At 39.9% G+C, this 14,311-nt stretch overlaps 1 protein-coding gene across 1 annotated transcript in view; it reads right to left on the reverse strand.

Annotated features, from left to right (window-relative positions):
• Positions 1-14,311, reverse strand: part of Tnks (tankyrase) — a 145,399-nt gene that overhangs the window by 19,573 nt on the left and 111,515 nt on the right. Inside the window, exons 12-15 of the mRNA XM_051170061.1 lie at positions 9,519-9,690; positions 5,338-5,417; positions 3,681-3,826; positions 1,415-1,580 (exon numbers count right to left, since the gene is read on the reverse strand). Of these exons, the coding sequence (XP_051026018.1) occupies positions 1,415-1,580; positions 3,681-3,826; positions 5,338-5,417; positions 9,519-9,690 (564 nt within the window). The remainder of the gene's footprint in view (positions 1-1,414; positions 1,581-3,680; positions 3,827-5,337; positions 5,418-9,518; positions 9,691-14,311) is intronic.

A 14,311-nucleotide genomic window follows, 5' to 3' on the forward strand; every position in this document is an offset into this window, starting at 1 on the left:
AGGCACATCACACTATTTACTTAGTTTACCCTCTACACCTTCCCTTCTCTGGAAAGAAATCTGCCCTACACGCACTTTGAAAACAGGAATCTAAATTCTGCTTTCTTTTGCGACTCGGAGGATATTGAGCATCTTTTGCTTTTCTGTGACAAACTTTTCCTAAGATTTGAAGTTGTCTTTGATAATCTCTCTTTTTTTAAAAATAAAAATAATGATCTAGATATTAATTTTGGCCAGATTTCAATTGCAGTACACATCTACATATCTCTATACACATACACACACATACGTTTTAGCACTAAAACTAGGGCCTCACACACTTGGTAGGTAGGTTAAGCATTTCACCACTGAATTACAGTTCCAACTCAAATTGCACAGACATATTTAGGCAGCATCATGAGAAATAAAAAAGGAATATTCACAGGTATTAAAAAAAAAACCCACTGAATTCTAAATGGCATCAGTTTAAAAAAAGTCTCATAGTTTAAAAATATATTTCATGAAGTGTAAATGTGCTTTTAAAAAATACCTTGGTTTAAGTTATCTACACATCTGGGCCAAGAATTTTTACTATAAACCTGATACAGACAGCTGGTGACGTCCTATGGAAATTAAGAATAATCCAAGCTGGCCAGGTGTGATGGCACAACCTTTAATCCTAGCACTTGGGGAGGCAGAGTCAGACAGATCTCTGAGTTTCCAGGCCAGCCAAGGCTACATAGTGAGGCTGTCTCTTAAAAATTGGACAAACAAACAAAACCCAATATTCAGGTTAGACAATGGATTCATAATGACCTATATAGGTGTTATTAAAAAAAAACTAGTGGTAATATTTGCTACATATATTTATGGTATCAGATAAATGTATAAACTGTACTTACATATAACAAAAATATTTTTCCTTTGGTTAAGAAAAGATGAGGGTTGGAGAGTTGGCTCAGAGGTTAAGAGCACTGGCTGCTCTTCCAAAGGTCATGACTTCAATTCCCAGCAACCACATGGTGGCTCACAGCCATCTACAATGTGATCTAATGCCCTCTTCTGCAGATAAAGCACTCATGTACAATAAATAATAAAATAAAAAAAGAAAAAGAAGACAGGAGAAGCCACACAATTTCATTCTCTCTCTCTCTATTATTTTTTTTAAAAAGATTTTATTTATTTTATGTTTATGAGTGCTCTATTTGCATGTATACCTGCATGCCAGAAGAGGGCATTAGATAACATTACAGATAGTTTTGAGCCACCATGTGGTTGTCGGGAATTAAACTCAGGACTTCTGGAAGAGCTCTTAACTGCTGAGCCTCCATTGAGTCTATTCAGAAAGACGTGTCAGGCATTAACCAAAGACAATAGATTACCACACTAATTTCAAGCAGTAACTAAATCCAGGTCACCGCTCATATCTACATACTTTCAGGAGAAGCTTGCAGATTTCGTATTTCCCCTTGGCTGCTGCTTCATGGAGAGGAGTAAATTTCCACAAGTCTGCCACATTGACAGAAGCCCCGTGCCTCACCAGGAGCTCAGCCACCTCATAGTGTCCATAGGAGCAAGCGTTATGAAGGGGCACCAAGCCACTAAACAAAAGAGAATTAGAGTCACAAAACAAATCTTTCAGATAAAATAATTCTTACAATGATGATACATGCCTCTAATCTTAGTATTGGGGAGGTAAAGGCAGGAATTAAAGGCCATCTTCAACTACAGAGGGAATTTCAACCCAGCACAGGTATGTGAGACTCTGCCTCAAATCTTCCTCCTCCTCCTTGGTCTTTAAGAAACGAGCCCCTGTTTCTAAGCAGAGACTAATACTTTTTATTAGTTATTGTACGTAGGCCTGTGTGTCACGATGCACACAGGGCCATTGCAGGGCAAGCCTGTGAAGTCAGTGCTCTCCTTTCACCTTTACGCATGCTCAGGCCAGGAGGTTTCAATGGCAAGGGCCGCCACCTGCTAAGCCTCCTCACCACCTCAAGCATTAGTAACTACAAAACCCCTTTCAATATAAAGCCATCATTAGTCTTAAAGTACACATGAGTGCACGTGTGCGTGCGCACATACACACACACACAAAACCAGCCTTTTCTATTTTAATATAGGCATTCTTTTTTTTTGTTTTGTTTTTTTGAGACAGGGTTTCTCTGTGTAGCCTTGGCCATCCTGGACTCACTTTGTAGACCAGGCTGGCCTCGAACTCACAGCGATCCGCCTGCCTCTGCCTCCCGAGTGCTGGGATTAAAGGTGTGCGCCACCATATTCCATAAACCAAGCAGGCACTGAGTTCAAATCCTACTCCCAAGTGCTTGGGACACCAGCCCTGCATAACACAATCATTTCAGATCTTACTGTTACCCTGGAGTGTAAGGCTCTGTATGTTACAAAGTATTAGCATGAATAACTAACCAACTGCTTCCTATGCTTTCTCGGATTTTCTTTGATCTGGATTTTACTAATGAAAATTGCCAGCTTACCTATATGACACACAATATAAATAATGTAATATGTAATACATAAAATATACAAAACATTCTACTTATTCATTTGGCAAATTTCATCATTTGGTTTAGACATTTTAAAGTTCATAATGATTCAACCATGGTTTCTCTGGATAATTTAAATATTGAGGTACAAAGTAATGAAAACTCAAGTAATTTCAAAAGAGAATTCACACTGGGCATAGTAGTGCATGCCTTTAATCCCAGCATTCAGGAGGCAGAAGTAGGAAGATCTATATTAGTCTGGGGCCATCCTGGTCTACATAGCAAGTTTCAGGATAGTGAGAAGTACACAGAAAGACCAAACTATCTCCACTCTCCCTAAAAAGAAGAAGAGAATTCACCAAGGAAAATAAATATGTCAACTATAAATTCTACTCTCATCTAAGAAAATCTAGTGCCCTCATCTTAGCAAACTCAAACGACTCCATTCTCATAGAAAGCAGGTGACATTCTAAAAGGCAGCACAAAGACACCTTCTCAAGATCAGTGCTCTGAAGGATCAGCATAAGTTGACTTAGGATATGTAAAAACAAGATACCCAGTGCTGTTCTATTTAGAGATTACTGTCTCTAAAATGAAGGTTTTATGATGAAATATGCTGGTAATAAAACGAGTCATAGAAGCTGCACCACTGCATCTATTTTTAATAGTAAATAATATGAGGGGATGAACAGTAAATTACAAATTACATGAAAATATTCATAAATAAAATGAAATCTTCACACAGGCATGAAAAGGATGCACCAAACTAGAAGACAGCCTGTATCTCCTACTGGGTGAGAACAGGTGACGTCCAAAGCAGACTGGATTGGCACCCTCACACATGCACAGTGCAAATTCAGAGGTGCCAGGTGACAGGCTCACAATCCAAGTGATTGACAGTTGGCATACACAACCAAAAGTAGCTGGAGAATTACAGACAAAATGTTCATGCTCTATCTTTAGTGTGTGGGATAAAAGAATCTTCGGTTTCTGTACTGTATGTTTGTTTAAATTGCAATTTAAATAAAACATGTATATTATTTTAATGAGGAAAAACATCTATAACAGTAAAAACGTTTTAAATAGTATGCCATTTGCAAACTTTTTGTTTTAAGGAAAACAGTTATGTTCTGTAGATAAAAATCATATAATTTTATACCAGAAATGCATAAAGTATGAAGGGAGCTGGACACATACCCCTTGTCTTTCGCATGGACGTCAGCTCCGTGGTGCAGAAGGTACTCCACAACAGACACGCGGTTATAGCCTGCAGCAAAGTGCAGAGGTGTGGAATGCCGGCCCTCCAGGTCTCTGCAATTCACATTCTGCGGGCTGCAGAGTTGCTTTTGTGGTGTACAGAAAGACACAGAGACAGAGACAACACCATTAACAACCACCACAGACTCTTCTCTAAGCCTGTGCTGCACTTTAGATCACTACAACTGCGCAGCCAGTGTGCTCCAGGACGAGCTGTTTAGCAATCAGACCATATCCAGATATGGTGACACACATCGGAAAACCCCAGAGCTGGTAGGCTGAGGGAAGAAGGTCTCCAACTGGGGCTAGTGTGGGTAACCTAGTGGGTTTGAGGACAGTCTGGGCCACACACTGTTTCACAAAACCCCTAAAGAGAATCCACACAAATCCTCTTAAGTGTATGGAAGAATTTAATCTTTGTGGCATGCCCTAGCCCAGTCCCGTCTCACTGTGCCCATCTGCCTCCCTTATGTAGACTGCTCATCACAGATCATCCTGTGGTGCTCAGCTGTTCTTTGCTCAAATCAGAACAAGAGTTGACTATAGGGAGCTAAAGAGAGTTCCTGTTCCTTAAGTGTGGGTCAAAAAACATTTGCTTTTTAGTTCTCACAAGTTCTTGATTCTATTCACTTCTTGCTAACGTCAGAGCAACTGTATATCCTGCTTTTGAAATTTAAACATACTATACAGAGAGATTAGAAGGAGGGGGGAGAGGCAGAACTCTTATGTTTTTGGTTGTGAGCCTAGCCTGTAAGGGTTGAGCCATCTCTCCAGCCCTTTTGTTTATTTGTTTTTTTTTGTTTGTTTGTTTGTTTGGTTTTTTTGAGACAGGGTTTCTCTGTGTAGCCTTGGCTGTCCTAGACTCACTTTGTAGACCAGGCTGGCCTTGAACTCACAGTGATCCACCTGCCTCTGCCTCCTGAGTGCTGGGATTAAAGGCGTGTACCACCACGTGGGGTAAGCATCACTCTTATAGTGCAGGCTATCCCAGAACTCACAGCAATCCTTATGCCGTAGCTTTCCAAGGACACAAAAGGCATGAGCTACCACAAACCAGCTAACTTCTAATAACTCTTAGCATTTGAGGGGGGGAAAAAAAATCACCCGACATTTACACTCCACTATCAAAAATGAAATTTTCCTTTATTGTGAATGCATTGTTTAGGAACTTGAAAGCACATATTTCCTACTTGCGTACAAACAGATGAAACTAAAATTTGTATTCTGGGACAATAAGATGGCTCATGGGACAAAAGCACTTGCCACCAAGCCTAACAGCTTGAATTCAAGTCCCAGGTTCCATGTGGTAGAGAAAACTAATTCCAGAAAGTTGTCCTTTGACTTTCACACGTGCACCATGGTGGGAGGATGGGGAGTTGCACACACATACACAAAAAGTATATTTTATTACTTTACATGGAATAAAAAATTTTTTTTATAGTTTAGGTATTATAAGAGACATACTGGGAAAGTCTTAGTAGTATACTCTGCCCATTTAAAATTATTCTGAGAGAGAGAGAAAGAGAGGGGAGGGGATTGCTTTTGAGTAGTTTTGGGTAGCAAGAGTCCAACAGTTACAGCAAAGGTGCTAATTTACCTTCACAGTGTCCAGGTCACCAGCTTTCGATGCCTCCAAGAGCCGATAGTCCACATCAGAAGTGCGGATAGGAGTGCTCTCTGTATCAAAGAAAGGAAAGGCTACTGTTGGCCTTGGGGTATTGTAGGAAGCCATGGAAGGACTTAGTGAGGGAGAAGAGATGAAGGCGTTGGACATTACTGTGATATGACTTTTTGTTTTTGCTATTTATTTTGGCTATTACTGTGATATAATGACTATATATAACTTCCCAAATTTTACTGAGATGAGTACTTTTTACTTCAATTTACATTTGATTGAAGTCAAATTTAAATACATTATAACACAGAGGAACATTTAATATCCCATATACTCTGGTTAAAGACTGTTTCAAAGGGGAATGAGGAAAGCTGGGACCAGAACAAAACTATCTCCACACTTTTCCAAATGCCTGTACAATTGGGAGAAATGATAACAATGCTAAATGGAACGCATCAAGTCGGGCCGTTACATTTAGATGCCTGTAAGTCAGGTATTTTAATTAATCAAATATAAATATAAAAAGAACTTATTCAACATTGGTCATTTAAAGAGAAAAGACTCAATATGCTCATGTTAAACAGCCTTCAGAATGCACACACCAGCACAGAAAGGAGTGTGCCCGGGCTCCGTGTGGACTTTGGAGGATACTCCAGATTTTTGATATTTTTATTTACTGCTATTGGAGGCCAGGTGCAGATGGAGGCCCGAGACTGGCTTCCAGGAGTCAGGTCTCTCCTTCCAGCGTGGCTCTGGAGACTCAACGACTCAGCTGTCAGTCTTGCTCAGCAAGTACCTTTTACCACCACACAATCTTGTCAGGCAAATGCCTTAGTTTTTGCATTTCAAGAGCGAGCTCTGGTTTCCTTCAAAGTCTCTTTCATGTTTAAGATTGCATTACACTGTGATCAGAGACACTGAGTTCATAGTCCAAGTGGGAAGATCAAGTGATGCTATGAAAGGCGTTAGATTTTAGAAGAAATACTTTATTTTTCTACAGTGCTTTGTTCAAAAGGTTGACTTTCATAGACAGGTTATAAGAATTCTTCAGTAGAAGACAAACTATTTGATCATATTAATAATACTTAGCAGATAAAATACTAAGATTAAAGCAGATAAAACACAAAACCTAAGGAGGAAAAAAAAAAAAAAAAAGAATATCTCAAACAGTGAAGCACATTTTAAAACGATTCCTCTTTGGAGAAGGTGTCATACCATGCGTTAGTCTGTGGAGCTGCTGAGGACAGGGATCTGATCCTTGCTCCTCTGTATTTCCTTTTTATAAAAACAGCGGTTCAAAAAGTGTTTGCCGAGTTGATTTCTGGGCTACTTCATATCAGAGGCAGGGTGTCGAACCCTAACTCTCTGGCTGCTTGTATTGGCTGACTTCTGGTCACTAGCCTCCATTCTAACAGCGACTGTGTACTAACTGCTGCACTTACAGGTGTGAGGGGGTCCTGCAACACACTGCCATGTCTCTGAGAGTGATTCCAGTGACAGAGAAAACCTAGTGAAACCTCCTTTGTGTCCTGAGGCTGTCAGCACACCATGCTGATAGGGAAGGACTAGGAAAGTATCCTTTTCTCATCAAGCAAATTATCTAGTGTACAAACCAGAAGAACTACATACAGAAAGGTCAAAGGGTAAAAGTTAAACATGCTGACTTATGATAGCAGCCATGGAGTTTTGCATCTGTATAAATCTAAAAGAGGTTTAGAACAAATTTATTTTTAGAAATAAAATACAGCGGGGCTTGGCAGGCAAATCCCAGCTATGGAAGTACGTGAGGCAGGAATATTACAAATCCAAGGCTTGTCTACGTTACAGAGTGAGCTCATGACTAACATGGGCAACATAGTCAGACCCTGTCTCAAGATTAAAAAGCAAAAAGAGAATGTAGAAATATTAATATAAAAGAACACTCAGTGTCCTCTTCCAAGAATGAAGTAATTCTGATAAAAATAGTATTTTTTTCATGGTTTCTAAAAGGCCCTATATCTCAGTCAGCCCTATTGTTTGTATTATCTTTCTGATCAACAATGAAAACGACAACCTGGTCCACCCATTTACTAAACTAAGCATTTGATTAACTACTCAATCACAAATCAATTTTAGAGTAGAATTATAAAACTAACTGAAACTTTTTATTTATGATTTTGTATTCAATTCCATTTCCCCCAGAAGTCATATATTTGAAATGCGTTTACTTAGAAGGCATTTTAAAGGTATTAAATGATCCAATTTGTTGGATTTATTTGATGCTTCATCCCCATTTTGTTAACCACTGTTAAAATTTATGTACATAGTGTGAGAAATTGATGCAGTAGCTACATGTTTGTTTATTTATGGTTATAACTCACAGAAAGTAAAATTCAGTAGTGCATCATTCCCAGTAAAAAGTACAAACGGATAAAAACTCCAATTTACAAAATGATTACAATTTCTTGAAAGAACCATTTCCTAGTTGGGGAGCAGTATCTCATCTTCCTGCAGCCACTACCCCCTGCTCTGCACAAGGCAGGGGTTCAATATTCAAGCTTTAAACCCTAGCCACATCTAGTAGTGAAGACTGGTGGAAAAGCATAGGTGAGGAAGAAGAGCAGCCATACTGAAATCCCTTCGCATTAGTTCCTAAGGTTTCCGTAGGCTGTCACTTCCAGTCTGCGGAGTTAGGAAGTCAGCGCCTCTTTTCCTATCAGCTGTATTCCTCATCTCTGTCAACAATCTGAAGCCTGAAGCAGAATGACCGGCATGTAAGAATGAACGAACAGCAGGAAGGAAACCTTTACCCAAGTTCTCAAGGTTACACACTTGTTTCTTGAGACTGCTTTCCTCAGGTGGCATCAACACAGCAACCACTAAGATTCTGTGCTTCTCAAGTGGGCTGAATTTCTTAGCCCTAAAATGTCTGTGGTCAATTCTGGTCTTCCAGCATTGCCTGCCATATCCAAGCTATCATAACTGTAAGCTTTGCTGTAACTTACTACCATTTCCCTCCTCATATTCAGATCTTGTATCAGATAATCTTAAGAATTTTACTTGGGCTGGAGAGATGGCTCAGCGGTTAAGAGCACTGGCTGCTGTTTCAGAGGTCCTGAGCTCAATTACCAGCAACCACATGGTGGCTCACAACTATCTGTAATGGAATCTGATTCCCTCTTCTGGTATGCATGGAAACAGAGCACTCATACATAAAATAAACAAATCTTTTTTTTAGGGGGGTGGGCGAGTTCAAGACAGAGTTTCTAAGTGTTAATAGCCTTGGCTGTCCTGGACTCACTTTGTAGACCAGATTGGCCGTGAACGCACATCAATCCGCCTTCCAAGTGGTGGGATTAAAGGTGTGTGCCACCACCCATGGCCCAAAATAAATAAATAAATAAAAATTTTTTTTTTTTTACTTCTGGGTAGAGGGTGTCATAACATAACTGTTATAGAGGGGCACTGTGTCTACAGAGCTTGGGTGCACTGCTCACAGGCAGCAGAGTGCTGGTTTCCAGATGGTTCTACGTTACTCTTTCATCTTCTGTCTGGCTACAGTAAGAGAACCCAGACAAAGGCCAATGCGTGAGAAAGAAAGAATTGAAATTCTGGCACATCTAGTTCCTAAGTTTTCGGAAGGCTGTTACTTCTAGTTTTGGAAGTTAGGAAGTCATTGTTTATTTTACTATCAGTTTTGTGTCTGATCTCTGTCAACAAACTAAATAAAATATCTCACACTTAGTGGGCATTTGCTGTGATAATGTCCAAAAATTGATGATTATATTTAAATCAGAAAAATCCAAGATAATTTCAGACTAGTTAAGAATGACAAGAAGTAGGTCAGACTACATACTAAACCTATAAGAAAAATTAAAGGCATTACTATAGAAATTTAATTTTTCTCCATTAAATAAATTGTATAGCTATAAATTGTATAGTTCTAACTTGTGTCCTGTGCCATTTTCAATTTCAAGCAACCAACCAACCTAAATATAGTATAGATTGCCTCCTGACAGTGCCTCATCCCATCACAAAACAGAGAGGGGTTTAACTTTAAGCAAGGAAAGGTAAAAAACATGCATTCAGGTTAAGAAGAGAGCCCAAGAAGCTGCTTCGAACAGGCGACACAGTCTGTCTGTGGGAGAGGGCGTGGGGAAGAGGAAGGCAGGCATGACACTCACCACTCAGAATCTGCTGCACCGCCTCATTCCCCATCTGCGCTGCTGTGAAGCCTTGCAGGGAGATGATGGACGGGTCAGAGCCATAATTCAGCAGAAGGCGGCAGGTCTGCAGGTGGCCTGCTAAGGCGGCTCTGTGCAAAGCAGTCTGACCAAGACTGTCCAGTGCATTCATCTGAAAAAACATCAGGTGTCCATGTGAAATTGGGCATTCTTTCACATTGTAGCAAATACGCTCAAGAGAAGAGCCAACTGTGAGACTTTTTTTTGGAAAATGTCATTGATAGTCTAAATATTGCTCACTGGTGTTGGATAAAGAAATAGTGAGTCTTGGGGAAAGGGAAACCCCAAACTATCCTTAATTTTCTTGAATAACCATCTTTCTGCTACTCCACTCAAAAAAAGAAAAGAAAGAAAGAAAGAGAGAAGAAGAAAGTGTCTGAGGGCAGATATTCTCACCTGGTGTTCACTGCTCGTCACGCTAGAGATAAACATCTCAGAATGAACAGTCCTGGTCATGCTCAGACAACAGACACACATGCAGAGACTATCAATAGAGTTCATTACATTTTCTTCTCACTTTAGGAAATGCCTTATGTTCTTGTTGAATATCCAGATTTAAAACTCTTTTGTGTTTGAGAGTATCTGTACATAATGAAATTATCTTGGGACAAGGACCCACGTCTAAATCTAAACTTAACTTGTTTCATATATTCTTTGTACACACAAGCTGAAAGAAACCATTTTTGTGTGCCTGTGGTGTATTACTTGAGTTCAGGTATGGAATTTTCTAACTGTATGATGTTGATAATTCCAGAGTTTTGATTTTGAAGCATTTCAGATTTCCTGTTTCAGGTCATGGATGCACATCTGCAACAGATACCTTAATTATAAACACATTTGACTGGGAGCTGCCTTGAGGATTCAATGTTCCATTTTCAAACCTTGTAGAATGTATACGGGAAACAGTAATTTAGCTAATTACATTGACTACATGTTCAGCTTCTGGGTCATGTCCATAATTTGGTCAAATCTAACTAGTCTGGTATTTTCGAGTGTTCCATAAGTACCCGCTCCCCAGACAGATCAGAGTCTATTCCCAACAGCACCCGCTGCTCCCGGAGAGCCCTTCTCCAGGACCGCCTCACCTCCTGAAGCCCCAACGACCTCCTCCCTGGCTGAGCATCTGCCCGATTCAGCACTTAACCCTGACTACACCACTGGGATAACTTTTCACCAAGCTCAGTTACTGCTGGAAATATGGGCTGTCTTTTTGAAAGGCCATAGTAAGGGAAAGACAGTAAAAGCTCAAAATGGGCTAGGTGTTCAAAACATTTCTGCTCCTCCTACACCAGAAGGTCGGGATTGCAGAGAATTAGTCTCTGTTTCCAGTCCTTCATCATTACCGGCAAAGCTGTGGCAGTTGTCCAGATAAAGGTTCATTTAAATTCTACGTTCTTCACAAAACTCACCGTGAAATGGTATCACAATTTAAATTCTATTGTATTTTCTAGAAGAAAAAAATGACTTTGTACATCATACCAGAAAAGCACTGCTGTAAGTATTTACTTGTGGAAAACACAAGATGGCAAACTGGAGTTTTTGTATGAATGTTACTTCATTTTAGAAGAAAATACCCAGAACCACAAACATTCTAATTATTCACACTTTTCTAGAAATTAGATGAGACATAATTATACAGCTGTAAAAATGAATGCTAACAATGAACTCCAATTTAGCTTGTTACATCATGGAAATATGGTCTGAGAGCTATTCTAAAACAGATTTTACCAACTTAAGCTCTCAAATTATTTATGCTAGCCCTTTAAATAAAGCCAAATCCATTAGCAAAGAAATGTTATGGACAAGAGAGAAGGATGTAAAGGTTTTCTGTAAATCCAAGACTAGCCGGCTTCACCTCTAGTGTTGGAAGAAATCAACAGAATACAAAGAACACATTGCAGCTTCTGAAAGTAAGGATGGTAGAACTGAGTGTCGGGGAAAACGGCCCAGTCACATGCCCAGTCATATGCCCAGTCACTCTGGGGAACTTCATGTCTGAACAATGAATCAAAATTTACAACGTATCAATGATTCTCAGAACTAATTTGTGACAGGAATTTTTAAAATTTAGTTTACAAAGTTCTATTTGGCGAGGGCTGACTGAAAACACTGGAAACTGATGAGTTGGTTATGGCTGAAATTTTATGTTCTACATTCTACACATATGAGGTAGTTACTCATTTCTTTAGGGAAGTCTCTGCTCTTCTGATATCTTAGAAAATTTCATAGACACTAAGTACAAGAGACACCAATGCAATGCAAAACCATTTGTTTTAACAACTATCTATTTTTAAATTATGAAAGGACATTATAATCCTTTCTTCAAATTCTGAGAAGTATTATCTACCAAAGACTATTTATGGAGTACTTTATCCAGCAACCAAGTAGAAGTAAAAGTTTACCAATGAGTTAAAGCACTTGCTCAATGGAGATAAACAGAAGAGCCTAAAACAATTTTTGACTGTCTATACAGCTCACTAAAAGCACTAATGTGTAACAGAAAATAGTAAACAGGCTTTCTCTACATTTTTAAAAAAAGATTTTCATTATTTTAATTATGTGTATGGAGGGCTATACGCACATGAATGCAAGTGCCCAGAGGCCGGAGATGTTAGATTCCCCTGGGGCTGAGGATATAGGCAGTTGTAAGGCACCTTATGTGGGTGATGGGAGTAGAACTCAGGGCCTCGGGAAGGGCAGTATGCACTTTAAGCACTGAGCCGCCTGTGGGATTACTCTTTACTAGAAGGCAGTGTCACAGCTTTCCCAGGGAGGCTTGCACAGAAGGATTAGACTCTCTCCACAAGCAAAGGAACAACAAAACCGTCACCAAGCAAAGCAACAAATCTGCCCCCACCTCCCTTTGCTCCCTGAATACTTTGGTTTCACAGCCTCAAGAGCCCCCTAGAATTATTTGAGATCAAATCCTAAGTTCTAACTTCCTTGGTTACTACAAATATTTAACATTCAATGCTAAGGAGATTATTTTTATTAAAGTGTGAAACTGCCTCCAAAAAAAGAAAACACTTAACTTAGCGTTTCATACTCAACAGTGCTAACAATAGTTAATACTTCCTTAAGCCATATTTGGAGGTCATGATGGCCAATTCTGATTGTGAGCTGGACTGCACTAAGCAAGTGACTAAGTAATGAATATTTAGTAGAGCGAACTTGTAGGGTGTCTGTGAGGGCTTTTCTGGAGATGACTAGATTATAAGGCTTCACCTTAAATGAACGTGTTAATCCACCGATGGATTCAAAATTGGGAGGCTCCTAGGAGATGGAACTGTGGAAGGGCATGGGTTGACCGGAGAAACAGGTCACTAGGGGTGTGTCCTCTGTGCTCACATCTTCCTGTTAGTACTCCACTCTGCTTCCGGTGTGGCATGATATGACTACTTCAGCACACTCTCCTGCCACAATGGATTGAACCTCTGAACCCTGAGCAAAACACACTTTTCCTCTCTTATATGGTTTCTGTCAGATACCTGATCCTAAGAACACGCTCAGAAACTGTTACCAGAGTCAACGGAAACATGGGTCATTAAAAAACCAGAGATCACAGACAGAAAATCCCAAGCAAGGAAAACATGGCTCAAGAGTAGCAGAGGAGAAGCTTTAGCAATACACGAATGACTGAGGGCAGCACCCTGTGGGATGAGCACCTGCCTTGGGATCCAGGAATGAGCACTGAGGAGTTGAATATAGATCCTTTTTTTTTTTCTTTTTTCTTCTCCTTTTGACTTACCTAGAGCTTACTATGTAGTTCAGGCTGGACTCAAACTCACCAGAAATCTACCTGCTTCTGCCTCCTGAGTGCTAGGACTAAATATTTTTGTTACTACAGCTCATATGATGTGACATTTGAGATCTACTGATGACAACTTATACTATCTTTGTCTTTTAAGCAACCAATAACTTGCCTGCTGTAGTGGAAGGCCAGGAAGGACATAATACTCTTGAAGTATGACTGGAAGAATGTTCTCAATCACAGAAGCCCACTGCTGTACTAAGATGCTGACAGGGACAATGCACTATGCACATGAATGGCCGATGAAGACTGAGAAGCTCAGACCTACAGAATCCCACTGAGACAGACTCTAAAGCTTTATAAGTGACAAAAAAAATTTAAAAAATGAACATGATTCATGCTTCTGTAAGGGGAAATGTAAGAGGCAGGAAAAAATAATGAAAACTGAAAGAAGACTTTCATTACTACGGTGTAAAATATCATTTTAATTGTTTTATATATATATGTGTGTGTGTGTGTGTATGTATGGATATGTGCGCGCACACATAAACACATTGTTTTTGGAGACGGTTTCTCTGTACAGCTCTGGCTTCCTGAAACTAGCTCTATAGACCAGGCTGGCCTTGAACTCAGAGGTCCACCTGCCTCTGCCTCCCAAGAGCTAGGATTAAAGGTGTGTGCCACCACCGGCCAGCAAGATTTTGTTTTTAATTGAGTGTAGCTTGCATGTCTCTGTATGAGAATGTGCACATGATTGCAGTGTACCCATGGAGGCCAGAGCTGCAGGTACAGGCAGCTGTGAGCTTCCCAAGATGAGTGCTAAGAATTAACTCAGATCCAGTCCCCCAAATTTTTTAATCTTACAAAGAATTATGATGTAAGGGTTTGAGGTCACTGCTTAGTTGTGATACCTGGTTCCAACAGCTTTTATTAGCTGAAGAGATTTCATACACTTATTGAAGATAGGTATTGTTAACCATGT

This window comes from Acomys russatus, chromosome 27 (genome assembly GCF_903995435.1).
Source record: "Acomys russatus chromosome 27, mAcoRus1.1, whole genome shotgun sequence".
NCBI lineage: Eukaryota > Metazoa > Chordata > Mammalia > Rodentia > Muridae > Acomys > Acomys russatus.